Source organism: Eleutherodactylus coqui, chromosome 2 (assembly GCF_035609145.1).
Source record: "Eleutherodactylus coqui strain aEleCoq1 chromosome 2, aEleCoq1.hap1, whole genome shotgun sequence".
Classification (NCBI taxonomy): domain Eukaryota; kingdom Metazoa; phylum Chordata; class Amphibia; order Anura; family Eleutherodactylidae; genus Eleutherodactylus; species Eleutherodactylus coqui.
In genome coordinates, this window is record NC_089838.1 from 53,133,109 (window position 1) to 53,146,680 (window position 13,572).

Below are 13,572 nucleotides of genomic sequence, written 5' to 3' on the forward strand. Positions count from 1 at the left end.
GTATTCACAATGAAAATGAAATGCCAGACGAGATGCAGGGAAATAAAAAGAAACCCCTTACTACATATTACATGCCTAACAGAGGAGGAAGGATCAAAATTGATAAATCGCAAGGCCCGGATGAAATACACCCAAGAGAACTAAGTGATGAGATAGCTAGACTGCTATTTCTTATATTTATGGACACTACCGAGACCGGGGTTGTATCGCTGGATTGTCACATTGCAAATGTGGTTCCAATGTACAAAAATGAGTCTAAAAGAGAGCCTGGTAAATACAGGCCGGTAAGTCTAACTTCAATAATTGGAAAAATATTAGATGAGTTTCTGAGAGACACCATCATAGAATACCTCAAGGAAAAAAACTGCATAACTCCTCACCAGCACAGGTTCATGGGGGGCGGGGGAAGAGAGTCGATCATGTCAGACAATTTGATCTGCTTCTACGATGAAGTAAGCTCTAAGCTGCACCTGGGAGAGTCTATTAATTTCATATATCTGGATTTCTCTAAGGCATTTCACACCGTGCCGCATAACAGGTTGATATATAAAATGAGACAGCTCAGTCTGGGCAAAATGTGTGTATCTGGGTAAGGAACTGGCTCAGAGATAGAAAGCCCTGAGTAGTAATAACTGGTTCATACTCTGATTGGTCCACCGTTGCTAGTGGTGTGCCACAGGGTTCAGTATTAGGCCCTATTCTGTTCAACACATTTATCAATGACCTGATAGAGGGACTGCACAGTAAAATATCAATATTTTCAGATAATACAAAATTATACAAAATAATTAATACAACAGTGGACAATATGCGGCTAAAAAAGGACCTAGATAAGCTGGGGGCTTGGGCAGAAAAATGGCAAATGAAGTTCAATGTTGATAAATGTAAGGTTATGCACATGGGCAGGAGAAACGGATGTCACCAATATACACTAAAGGCCCATTTACATGGAGCAATGATCGTTCAAAAATCGCTAAAAAGCGATTGTTTGAGTGATAATCATTGCATCTAAATGCGCGGCCATCGTGCACATTTCGTGCACTGCTAGCTGATCGGTAAAGTCAGTCCAACCTAAAAGTCATCCTTCAGTCTTATCAGCAGTTCTCTGCAGGGAGTGCTGATAGCACTTTTTCCCACTGGAGAACAAGAACTGAAAGCAGAGAAGAGCCCTTGGGCTATTAACTGCTTTCAGTTAAGGCTTCATTTGCACACTTAATTGCTCCTAAGTAGCTGAGTAGCTACTTAAAAGTTTATGCAAAATGATCACTCAAAGTTGTCACTCAAACTGTCGTTTGAGCGATCTTTGAGTATTCATCGCTCCGTGTAAATGGGCCCTAAATGGGGTACTGCTAGGGAAAATTGATATGGAAAAAGATCTGGGGGTACTAGTGGATTGTAGATTTAACTGGAGCAACCAATGTCAGTCAGCTGCTGCACAAGCTAATTAGGTCTTGGGGTGCATTAACCCCTTAAGGACATGGCCTATTTTGGCGTTGAGGACCAAACGATTTTTGGTATTTTTTCATCACCATTTTTCAACAGCCATAATTTTTTTATTTTTTCGTCGACGCGGCCGTATAAGGGCTTGTGTTTTGCCTGGCGAACTGTAGTTTTTATTAGTACCATTTTGGGGTACATACTTTTTTTAATCACTTTTATTGCGGTTTTTGGGAGGCAAAATGCTAAAAATTAGCATTTTGCCTAGGTTTATTAGCGTTTTTTTAAACGCTTTTTGCCGTGCAGGATGAAAAGCGTGTTCAATTTATTGTATGAGTCGTTACGGACACGTCGATACTAAATATGTGGGATTTTTTATACTAATATAAGAAAAAGCATTCAAAAAGGGTTTTTTAACTTTTTTTTAACATTTTTATTTTTTGTACTTTAATTTGCTCTTATTTTTACACAATCTGTGTCCCTCTGAGGGACTTACACTGCAGGACTGAAGATTGCTACAATAAGGCATGGCAAGACTTCTCTCCTGCCATGCCTTAACGCTTACTATAGCGATCTTAGGCAATGGCAATACAGGACGCCAGTATCTGGCGTCCTGTTGCCATAGCAACCAGCTGGGCTCTTGCGATGTTATCGCGAGAGTCGGCTGGAGTCACAGAGGTAGCGCGCTCCCTCTGTGAACCCTTTCCCCACTGCAATCTATTTAGATCGTGGCAGGGAAAGGGTTAACGGCGGGTGAGCGCATCTCCAATTCCCCTCCGCTGTCGCAGCGGGAGGCCGGCTACTAGTGATAGCTGGCTCCCGCTGCGGGATAGCGCGAGATCTGCTATGATCTCGTGCTATTCCTATGACGTAAGAGTATGTCATTTTGCGGGAAGTACCCTGCTCCCATGACGTACCCTTACGTCATGGGGAGGGAAGGGGTTAAAAGGGGTATAGGGGTGAGGGACGAGAACATTATTCTCCCACTATATAAGGCACTTGTCAGGCCCCACATGGAATACTGTGTACAGTTCTGGACACCGGTGCTCAGGAAAGATGTTGCATTACTTAAGGGGGTTCAAAGAAGGGCGACTAAATTAATAAATTGAATGACGGGACTGGAATACCCAGAGAGGTTATCAAAATTGGGATTATTCACCCTGGAAAAAAGACAGCTAAGGAGCGACCAAATAACTATGTATAAATACATGAGGGGACAATATAAGGATCTCTCCCATGATCTGTTGATACCCAGGACTACGGCGGTAACAAGAGGGCATCCTCTACGTCTAGAAGAAAGCAGGTTTCATCACCAATATAGAATGGGGGTTCTTTTCTGTAAGGGCAGTGAGACTGCGGAACTCTCTGCCTGAGGATGTGGTGATGGCAAAATCCATAGAGGAGTTTGAAAGGGGACTTGATGTCTTTCTAGACCGGAAGGGTATTACAGGATATAGACATTAGGTGACCAGCGGTGTTGTTGATCTCAAATGTTGTTCCAGGAATTACTCTGGCTGCCATTATGGAGCCAGGAAGGAATTTTTTCCTCCATAGGAGCTAATTGGCTCGCTGGGTGTTTTTTGCATTCCTCTGGACCAACAGGGGGGAAATTAAAACAGGCTGAACTAACATACTATGTTACTATTTTATTACACTTTGGGGGCTATTCACTAAGCCTGGCATTACATACGGCAGTCTGAATCAAAAGTTCAATGCAGGAAAAGTTGCCAAATTTCTAAGCAGGAGACAGCTCTTCATAGCCTATTGTGATGGTACAAGTTATAGTAACTCTGTCCCTCCACGGACACCTCCCACCACCACCACCATCCCCAATAGAGCGCACCCACTTACATGAGAAGCTGAGAATCCTCGCACTCCCAGAGGTGGCGCAGAGGGCAATGCTCCTTGGGCCCAGCCTAATGATGATGTCTTTTTTACCAGTCTGGAAAGGATTTGCTGCCAACTACAGAGGGCGCCCATCGTCAGCTGTCAGGCATAAAGACCTCCTAAATATTGAATAAAAACTGTCAAAATCCAATATAAGAGAGCATAAATTAAACATCATTGGAATAACAGCTCATCCACTGCTAGACTGGCACTGCCACAATACCTCACCCCCTGCTAGATTGGCACTACTATAATTCGTCCCCCCTGCTAGACTGGCAACACCATAATACCTCACTACCTCACTACCCCACCACCTCACCCCCTACTAGACTGACACTACTATAATTACTCCCTCTCCGGTAGACTGGCACTACTATAATACCTCCCCCCGCTATACTGGCATTACTATAATACCTCACCCTCTGCTAGACTGACACTTCCATAATACCTCTGCCCTGCTAGACTGGCAGTACTATAATACGTCACACCCTGCTAGACTGGCACTACTATAATACCCCACCCTCTTCTAGACTGGCACTACTATAACACCTACCCCTTGCTATACTGGCATTAATATAATACCTTAACCCTGCTAGACTGGCACTACTATAATATCTCACCCTCTTCCAGACTGGCACTACAATAATACCTCCCCCCCTGCTATACTGGCATTACTATAATACCCTAACCCCTGCTAGACTGGCACAACTATAATTATGTCACCTCCTGCTAAACTGACACTACTATAATATCTCATCCTCCGCTAGACTGGCACTACTATAATACCTCACCCTCTTCTAGACTAGCACTACTATAATACCCCCCCCCCCCTCCCCCCGCTATACTGGCATTACTATAATACCTCAGCCCCTACTAGACTGGCACTATTGTAATACTTCACCCACTACTAAACTGGCACTACTAAAATACCTCCCCCTCCGCTAGACGGACACTACAATAATACCTCCCCCTCCGACAGACGGACGGACACTACTATAATACCTCACCCTCCACTAGACTGGCACTGCTATAATTATGTCACCAACTGCTAGACTGGCACTACTATAGTACCTCCCCCTCCGCTAGACAGGCACTACTATAATACCTCAGCCTCCGCTAGACTGGCAGTATAATAATACGTCAACCCCTGCTAGACTGGCCTTACTATAATACCTCACCCTCCGCTAAACTGGCACTACAATAATTATGTCACCCCCTGGACTGGCACTACTATAATATCTCACCCTCTTCTAGACTGGCACCACTACAATATCTCACCCTCTCCTAGACTGGCACTACTATAATACCTCCCCCCTTGCTATACTGGCATCACTATAATACCTCAACTCCTGCTAAACTGGCACTACTATAATTATGTCACCCTCTGCTATACTGGCACCACTATAATACCTCCCCCTCTCCACCTGACGGGCACTACTATAATTCCTAACCCACTGCTAGACTGGCACAATTATAATACCTCTGCACTCCCAGACTGGCACTACTATAATACCTTACCCTCTGCTAGATTGGCACTACTATAATATATCACCATCTTCTAGACTATCACTACTATAATACCCCCCCCCCCCCCCCGCTATACTGGCATTACGATAATACCTTAACCCCTGCTAGAATGGCACTACTATAATACTTTCCCCTCCGCTAGACGGACACTACAATACCTCGCCCTCGACTAGACAGGCACTACTATAATGCCTCGCCCTCAGCTAGACAGGCACTACTATAATGCCTCACCCTCCGCTAGACTGGCACTACTATAATACCTCCCTCTGCTATACCGGCACTACTATAATACCACACCCTCTGCTAGACAGGTACTACTATAATACCTCCCCTTCCACTAGATGGGCACTACTCAGGCACCTCCCCCTATACTAGACTGGCACTACTATAATACCTCACCCCCTGCTAGACTGGCACTGCCATAATACCTCTGCCCTGCTAGACTGGCATTACTATAATACCTCACGCCCTGCTAGACTGGCACTACTATAATATCTCACCCTCTTCTAGACTGGCACTACTATAACCCCCCCCCCCCTCTCTATACTGGCATTACTATAATACCTCAGCCCCTGCTAGACTGGCACTATTATAATACTTCACCCACTACTAAACTGGCACTACTATAATATCCCCCCTCCGCTAGATGGACACTACAGTAATACCTCCCCCTCCGACAGACAGACACTACTATAATACCCTCCACTAGGCTGGCACTACTATAATTGTCACCCCCTGCTAGACTGGCACTACTATAATTATGTCACCCTCTGCTAAACTGGCACTACTATAATTATGTCACCCTCTGCTAAACTGGCACTACTATAGTACCTCCCCCTCTGCTAGACAGGCATTACTATAATACCTCACCCTCCACTAGACTGGCACTATTATAATACCTGAACCCCTGCTAGACTGGCACTACTATAATACATCCCCCTCCAGTAGATGGGCACTATTATAATACCTCACCCTCTGCTTGACTGGCACTGTTATAATACTTCACCCCCTCCCCCTCCAGTAGATGGGCACTACTATAATACCTCACCCTCTGCTTGACTGGCACTATTATAATACCTCAACCCCCTGCTAGACTGGCACTATTATAATACCTCATCCCCCTGCTAGACTGGCACTGGCACTCTCACAATACCTCACCCTCCTCTATGCTGGCATAACTAACAACTACCCCCTACCGGACTAGCACTGCCATAAAACTGGCACTAACATCCTACCTCGCCCCCTGCCGGACTGGCAATACTGAAGGGTCCTTTTCCTCTCACTGTGTAACTATCCCAAAAAGAGCCTCATACAAACCCGCCGGTTTGTAAAGTCACTGATTCTATGAGTCAGTACTAAAACTACAACTCCCAGCATGCACTTACCGGCGATTCCAGCGTACAACAGCGAGGAGCCTGACGGGATGTGTAGTCCAGATCAGAATCTAGTCAGAAGTTGTAGTCCGAGATCTCCCATTGTCAATTACCATGGAAATCAGAAGTAATTACAAGGAGAACCGCGAGACTATCAGAGATAAACGTATCACCGGGCCGCATATATCTATATTCCACAACACTTCTGCTCGATTCACAACCTGATTGTTTTTTTGGGTTGGCTGATTCCCAATGATTGGTTGTTTGGGTTAGCTGATACACAATGATTGGTTATTTGGGTTGGCTGATTCACAGTAATTGGTTGTTTGGGTTGGCTGATTCACAGTGATTGGTTATTTGGGTTGAATCGAGCAGAAGTGTTGTGGAATATAAATATATGCCAACTGGCCTTGGAGAACCGTAAACATCCAAGCCTTGTAAGGCAGGTGGTTCCGGCTCTGGCGGCCATGTTTCTGGAGACCACTCATCCTCACTGTCTTTGAGATTATCTTCCATAATATGGCTCCTACGGGGGAGACCAGGGCTCACATGCAGCGCGCTCTCTTCCGACGATTGAGTCGCCCTCTGTAGTTACCCAAAACTGGAGGTCGGCGAGAAGACGGATATGATATTGTCGTTTATACCCAGCATCTCATAGTCCACAAAGTTCACCGTTTGTCACATTTTATACAGTCTCCTTTGGAGGTTTTAGTCACATTTTTATGCTGGTACGCATCATTCTACTGATATTTTGTGTAAACTACTGTGTTCGCCATTGTATTGACTAAATCCCATTTACACACAGATTAGCGTACGATCTATCAGTTTAGACGTAATTAGTGCCTAAAATGTTCATAAATCGTCCACACTTCACTGTCGTCATATTTAGCTTAGTACATATCCCCCAAATGTGTCCAGAAATTGCATCTTGTCTCAGGGTTCTCTTTTTTTGGCGTTCTCTCGCCATCATCCATGAACGTCAAGGGGAAAAAAAAAAGTTTTCTACCTGTAGCTTTTCTTGAATACGCTGTCTAGTTGCTGCGTTTATGAGGGTGCATACAGACGGGCGGTTTTTGCGCACAATACGGTCAGATATCGAGCTTCAAAAATGCCACATTGCTGTTTATTCACATGAGTGATTTTTCGATGGTCAGAGATTGAGAAATCGCTGCAAGTCCAATTGTTTGTCGATTCTGTTTCAAAATTGCCCATTATTTCCTATTTTCATGCGACTGTGATGTGACTTTTCTTCTTTTTGCATTCAGTCAACAATATGCGCTTGAAAATTCCATGTTGCATAGCTGAAATGCCTTTTTTCTCACAATGCAGCAGAAAACGCAGGTTTAAGAGCTCCTTCACATGAGTATATGCGCATTTGAGCGTGTCCGTGTGCCGCGATTTAGCGGAACAAGCTATGTTTTTTTGCGTGCGTATTGGCGTATTTTGCTGTACTTTTTCCTCGCCCAGGGCTTGTTCATTTTTCACATAAAAAATAAGGACGCACTGCTGGAAACGGCTAATTTGTCTAATGAGTTCCAGATGTGTTCTTTTTCGGAGGAATTACGCATCTCCTTGTGTATTGCACACACATATGCGCACCCCTATACACTTCTGTAGGGAACTTTGGTGTGCAAATGTGCAGAAAAGTAGAGCACATTGCATTTTCTTTTGCGTGACTTGAATGCGTGCACAAAATACGGAAATATGATAGCATCCAATGATTTTACTTGCGTATTGTCCTCACAAATATGCCCGTGTGAAGGAGCCCTTGGACAGGCTTCATACAGGCGCGCCTAAACACAGCTTACTTGCGCACAGAATGAAACTTTTTTGCAAACAGGCTCGTGTGCAGCCGGCCTAAGGGCTTCTTTACATGTGAGCGATTTAGTGCCGATATGTGGCCGTGATAATCACTGCTGCATAATGGGATGAAACGAAACATTGATTTCAATCATTTCATTTTCATTAGTGGTATTCTCGCCTATTAATAGTAAGGGTTAGAAAAGATAGGACTTGCCCTATCTTTCCCGCACGTAGTTAATACTACATGCGAGAAAGATCTGGCGACACGTATCTTCCCGCTATTTTTTCAAACTCTTGCGCTATGGCGTGGAGTTTGAAGAACCAGAGGAGGGAAAAAACGCTATTCATACGCAACTACGCTCCATAGCAGCCAGCGTAGTTGGACATATAGGCATCTCCACACGACAATCCAAGTTCTCGCAGCGGAATCCGACTGTGACCCCGGCCGGCGACCCCGCATACCTGTATTATCTGTAATGTAGATGACTACGGACACTCGCCATCGTCATGGGCAGTACAGATTTTTTTCTTTTAAATAATATTTCCCCCAGTGTCACTAGGCGATGATCCAGGTATTGGTGGTCCATTGACTTCAATGGAGGCCATCTGTGCAGCTTCGCAGCAAAATAGAGCTTGCTGCAATTTTTCCTCTGTTCGCGGAATACACAATTCGTATTGGCGAGTGTGAAGGAAAAAGTGAAAGTACACACCTTTCAATGCGTGTGACTTTCTGTGTAGCCTCCGTGCAGATGCCGACTGTGGATTCCGCAATAGCTATCGTGTGAAGCCTCCCTTATAGATAGCAGGGAAGGGGCCCTGTTACAGAATTTGTTTTGGAGCCCGAGAGCTAGTTACACCTCTGCCGTTCAGCAATTAGATCTCTTTGCTATGCTGTAAGACCAACGATGGACTAACGAAGAAAAGATCAGGAAAATCCTCCTCGCAGAGTCGAACGTTGTATGGAGCAAATCAGATTCACTGTAAACAACAGCCGCGGAGTACTGACTACTATTAAAAGCTTAAATGTGATAGGCTAATTCTGAACACAACCACATCCCTAAATATAAGAGGGTGTAAACACTTATGCAACCACGTTGTTTTAGTTTAATTATTTTGATTGTTCCATCCTTTAAGATTTCAGTTTGTTTTTCAGTGGAATTCTGCAGATAACGGGTCACACTGAAGGGGAAAATAAATCAGAAATGATTCATCTTAGTTCGATTTTTTTAAACACAACAAAAACCTGGCATTGTAACAAGCTTGTGTAGACTTTATATCCGCTGTATATAAGTATGCATATAATCTTTTTTTTTTCCAGGTATAAATAATCGAAATGACTCAGAGATTGGCAGTGGAGATGAAGCATGGCTGCATTTCGGTACGTATGATCAGGATCATTTATTAAAACACATATATAGCAATGCTGTACAGAAAACTTATTCACTCCCATGTGTCCCTGCTCTGGAGGAGCTTACCATCTAGTTCCCATATGCCACACTTACAGGCCAGGGCCCATTCATCTACCAGTATAGGTACGGACTATGGGAAGAAACATGAGGTCATCCATGTGAACAGTAGCCTAATGGGAGAAGTGATGCGTTGGCCAGGAATCAAACCCAGGTCAACTGCTTGGAAGGCAGCTATGCTCTCCACTCTACCACCAACAACTATTTAATAGGGTCCTGCCCAGAAGCGCATTCTCAGATTTATTACTACGTGGTACTAGTTCTAACATTAGGTAGCTTATGCTGCAACCAGACCAAGAGAGGGTAATTATCTCTTGATTCTGGGGCTTGTCCCTGTCGGTCTAGTCCCGGCATTCAAAATTACCTAGTAAAATGTCTACATCTTGTATACAGTCGCTTCGATCTCCCCTCAGTCTTTGCACTCCCGCTCTCTAGGTGTCATTATCTCTCTAACACTGATCCCCATTCACACGCACTCATTCTCCTTTCATCTTGTTCAGTATTGTGTACAGTTTTGGTTGGGTGTTTTTTTGCTTTTTTTCCTCCTCTTCTCAGATATGAACTTTTCATTGCCCTGCAGATTGACAGACGTGACGCTGCATAATAAAATCTCACATTGCAAAATATTGCCTTTTACTGCTGCTCCTCCCAGGTCTTCTTGGCTAAGTCTTCTATGAACTTATCCCACTTCTTTTGCCAGACGTCCATCAATCTGTCCTTTCCCTCTGGAGACAAAGAGCTGAACCTGTAATTATAGTATGTGTGACAAGGGTGCAGGTACTATAGAGACCACTAGAGAGGGGGCTACAGAGGTTCCCTGCAGTCCTGAGTGACACATTTGACTAGGGCTTTGTTCAGACTGCACAGCCTGGCTCAAAGGTTTCGGCAACCGCAGAGTGAAAATAGGTGAGTGTCACTTACCTGATTGAATTGACTATCAGCTGTTTGAGTGTCTTCAAATTGGCCTTCAAGCCCCCAATTCCCATGAACACCTCATAGAAATCATATGACAATCCCTGGGCACCAAAAATGGAAGGGTCGTCCGAGCTGATGACCAGGGGATGATTGTTGGCCAGTAGATTAGCCGCTGGGTGGTTGCGCAGGTCAGACACCAAGAGGAGGACCTGTAGAGGAGAAGCAAGGGTCAATGTGGACGAGGCGCGAGATGAAGTGTTTGGTCACATACAGTCAAGATGGTGGTGTCACAGCTGACCTGATTAGAAACTGGACAGATCTCTAAGGGAACATTCATCCTCAGAGAGATCTCTCGGGCCACGGGGTGTTTGAGGAGGGCGTATCCATGACCGATCCGGGAAGTGTTCAGTAACAAGGCATCCAGCACATTTTCATCAACATCCATGCCTTGCCAGCCTGAAAATATTAATACACAGTAATATAATCATAATCCACCCAAAGGACACCATAAAATGTAAGACAAATGTGGAGTTGTATGTTATCTAAATATAATCACTGATAACCTCCGCCCAATGGTGAAAACCTGAAATCTCAGATGCAGTAACTGTCTTAGAAATATTGTTTGCAGTAGCAACATATAACACTAGGTGATGGCATAATTTATTTTACTCTATATACACTCTTTGTCAAAAAACAATCCATCCCCAGAAGAAGTTGTCAACATGCAGTTCCATCTCGGGCAGATATGTAAATGATGTGTGATTAGATGAACGGTCTTGTCACCGAAGCCCTAAAAGAGACTACCAAAGGCTCCCAGAGGCTCCTTGTGTGTAGTGGACCTCTTCTTCTGCTTGTGTAGAGCTTGTTGACTACTAGACGCCTCTACGACGCAGAGAAGAGATTTACCCCGTTACCAGAGTCTGAGATGGGGCACGTTATTGGGATGGGAGAAATTGGATTGTTGTATCGATGAATTATGCCCCACTGGGCCGTTCTGACCAGACTGTTAGGAGGTGTTGGGATTAGGGCAGTGGATGTGTCAGGGCACACAAGGTGACCAGGCTCAGGACGCCCCCTACAGACCACCAGTAGAGAGGAGCATCTGATTTTCCGACAAGCATGAGTAGCTCCAACTACTCCCACACCGTACTATGCCTCTCCCACACTGTGCTATTCCACTCCCACACCGTGCTATGCCACTCCCACACCATGCTGTGCCACTCCCACCCTTTTATTGCCGCTAAGGCACCACCCGGTATCCAGCACTGTTAAAATGTTTTGCTCGGGGGGCGTGTCTAGCAGCCATGCTGTGAGGACGCACAGAGCCTGAGCTCCGTGACAATCCCCATTATCCTGCACCCATCCTGACTGCCCGACGAAAATAAACGGCAAAAGAACTCACCTGGACGCAGGTGATCACCCCCAGCGAGGACAGGAGAGATTTAGCAGGCATCCGACGGCGAAATCGGCAGATACCGGCCGCGGGCCTGCTCCCTGGACTCCGGCACTTCCGGTCGCGGCGGACGGCGCGCGCTCCACAGCTCCCTCACATAAGAAGACCCGGCGGGACGCCGGAATCCTCTGCGGCGGCAAAGCGCAGGATCGGGAGACCGAGCAGAGCGGCGAGAGCCGCAGGAAAGCCGAGACTTGGCAGCCCTGAATACCCGGAGGCTCCTCGCGGCATAGAGAAGGAGGAGGAGCCTCGGTGAGAGGCAGACACCGACCGGCCGGCGCCGGGCTCCAGACCTGGCACCCTGACATAGAGGGCACCCGATACAACGGTGAGAGGCGGTGGGGTGCGGGAAGGAAGAGGGGAAGCGGCACAGCGGCCACCGGACTGCCCCCTCTGCACTACAGGGACCGAGGGGAGTACAGCCCCCCCCCCCCAGCCACAACAGTAGCCCGGCACAAAAAGCACCCTACGGACAAAACGAGCAAGAACCCTCACAACCAAATAGGGCCCATTGGTAACCCGCACCACCTTAATATAAGGTGCAGGGTGGACCCCATCCGTCTAGGCACTGCTCTGAGTACCACCAGACCACTCAAAGTGATTGCCAGCGACAAAGTGATTGGCCACCCCACAACGTATACACCCCTGAAGCAGGGAACCAGCACGCAACAGGCACCGTCTGCAACCCATACTACCCCAGCATAAGGGGTAGGGCGGCACCCCACCCGTCAGTACACCACTTCAGCCCGGAGCCGGCAATTGCCACCAGGCCGCACGCATTGTCTGCTGACGACCCCGCAGCCACCCTACCCCTGAAGCGGGCGAATAATAACATGCGGAACAACTCGGGTGCACCCATCTCTCCTGCAAGGAGGTGCTGAGGCACGACCAACGACATACCGACGTCCCGCGAAAACGCAGCCACACCAGCTGAACTCTGACCATTAGAGCCGCTATACTCACAACCCAGCGCGACCTTAAGCCGTAATTCTGACTGTGGCAAACAGCGAATATTGAATATACTCCACTGACAACTAACCAAAGCAAGCAGCTCAGAAATTTCTGAATCCCAGACTTCCCACCCAGCCGCAACGGAGCGTATTCATACATCTCAAACCCTTGCTCACAAGAAGATCCTCTACTGACCTCCCAGTGGACGAAGATCGTAAACATACCACCACCGCTCTCCTCCCACAAGCGGGCCAGCTCAGTAATTTCTGAATCCCAAACTTCCCACCCCGACGCAACGGAGAGCGCTCATACATCTCAAACCCTCGCTCGCAAGAAGGACCTCTACTGACCTCCCGGTGCACGAAGACCGCAAACATACCGCCACCGCTCTCCTCCTGCAAGCGGGCCAACCGCAAGTCTTCCAAGATGAGCCGCAATACCCCTCCACCGATAACGGAGCGTCTCAAAGCCTACGCACTCGAAACGACAGCAGACACCCCGCGTTGATCACCCAGATCAGACGAAGATGCGAGCGGGGCCTCAGGCTCCGCCCTCTCCCCAGAGACCGAAAAGGAACCAACGCTCAGGCAGGTCACAGCGCAGCTCCTAGAGGCCATACAAACCAGCACTACCTCCCTAACCGGTAAAATCGAGGAGGTTAAAATTGATGTAGGACTGTTGCGACAAGATATGCACAACCTCAGCAGCAGAGTAGGAGAGGCCAAGACACGTATATCGCAACTCGAAGACATCATGGCTC

General features: G+C 46.7%; 2 protein-coding genes across 6 annotated transcripts in view; both read right to left on the reverse strand.

Moving 5' to 3' along the window:
- The window catches only part of HDHD5 (haloacid dehalogenase like hydrolase domain containing 5), a 53,244-nt gene extending 46,889 nt beyond the window's left edge, over positions 1–6,355 (reverse strand). The window contains exons 1-2 of one of the 2 annotated variants that reach the window (XM_066589786.1): positions 6,237–6,355; positions 3,289–3,443 (exon numbers count right to left, since the gene is read on the reverse strand). In XM_066589786.1, the coding sequence (XP_066445883.1) occupies positions 3,289–3,417 (129 nt within the window). In that variant the 5' untranslated portion in view covers positions 3,418–3,443; positions 6,237–6,355. Of the gene's footprint in view, positions 1–3,288; positions 3,444–6,086; positions 6,190–6,236 lie in introns of those variants that run through there. The other variant, XM_066589787.1, reaches the window with a different exon arrangement.
- A 3,051-nt stretch (positions 6,356–9,406) lies between these two features.
- ADA2 (adenosine deaminase 2) overlaps positions 9,407–13,572 on the reverse strand; it is a 43,063-nt gene continuing 38,897 nt past the window's right edge. For all 4 annotated transcript variants that reach the window (XM_066590985.1, XM_066590987.1, XM_066590984.1 and 1 more), the window contains 3 exons: positions 10,707–10,864; positions 10,415–10,617; positions 9,407–10,238 (listed from right to left, as the gene is read on the reverse strand). In XM_066590985.1, coding sequence (XP_066447082.1) covers positions 10,127–10,238; positions 10,415–10,617; positions 10,707–10,864 — 473 coding nt within the window. In that variant the 3' untranslated portion in view covers positions 9,407–10,126. The remainder of the gene's footprint in view (positions 10,239–10,414; positions 10,618–10,706; positions 10,865–13,572) is intronic.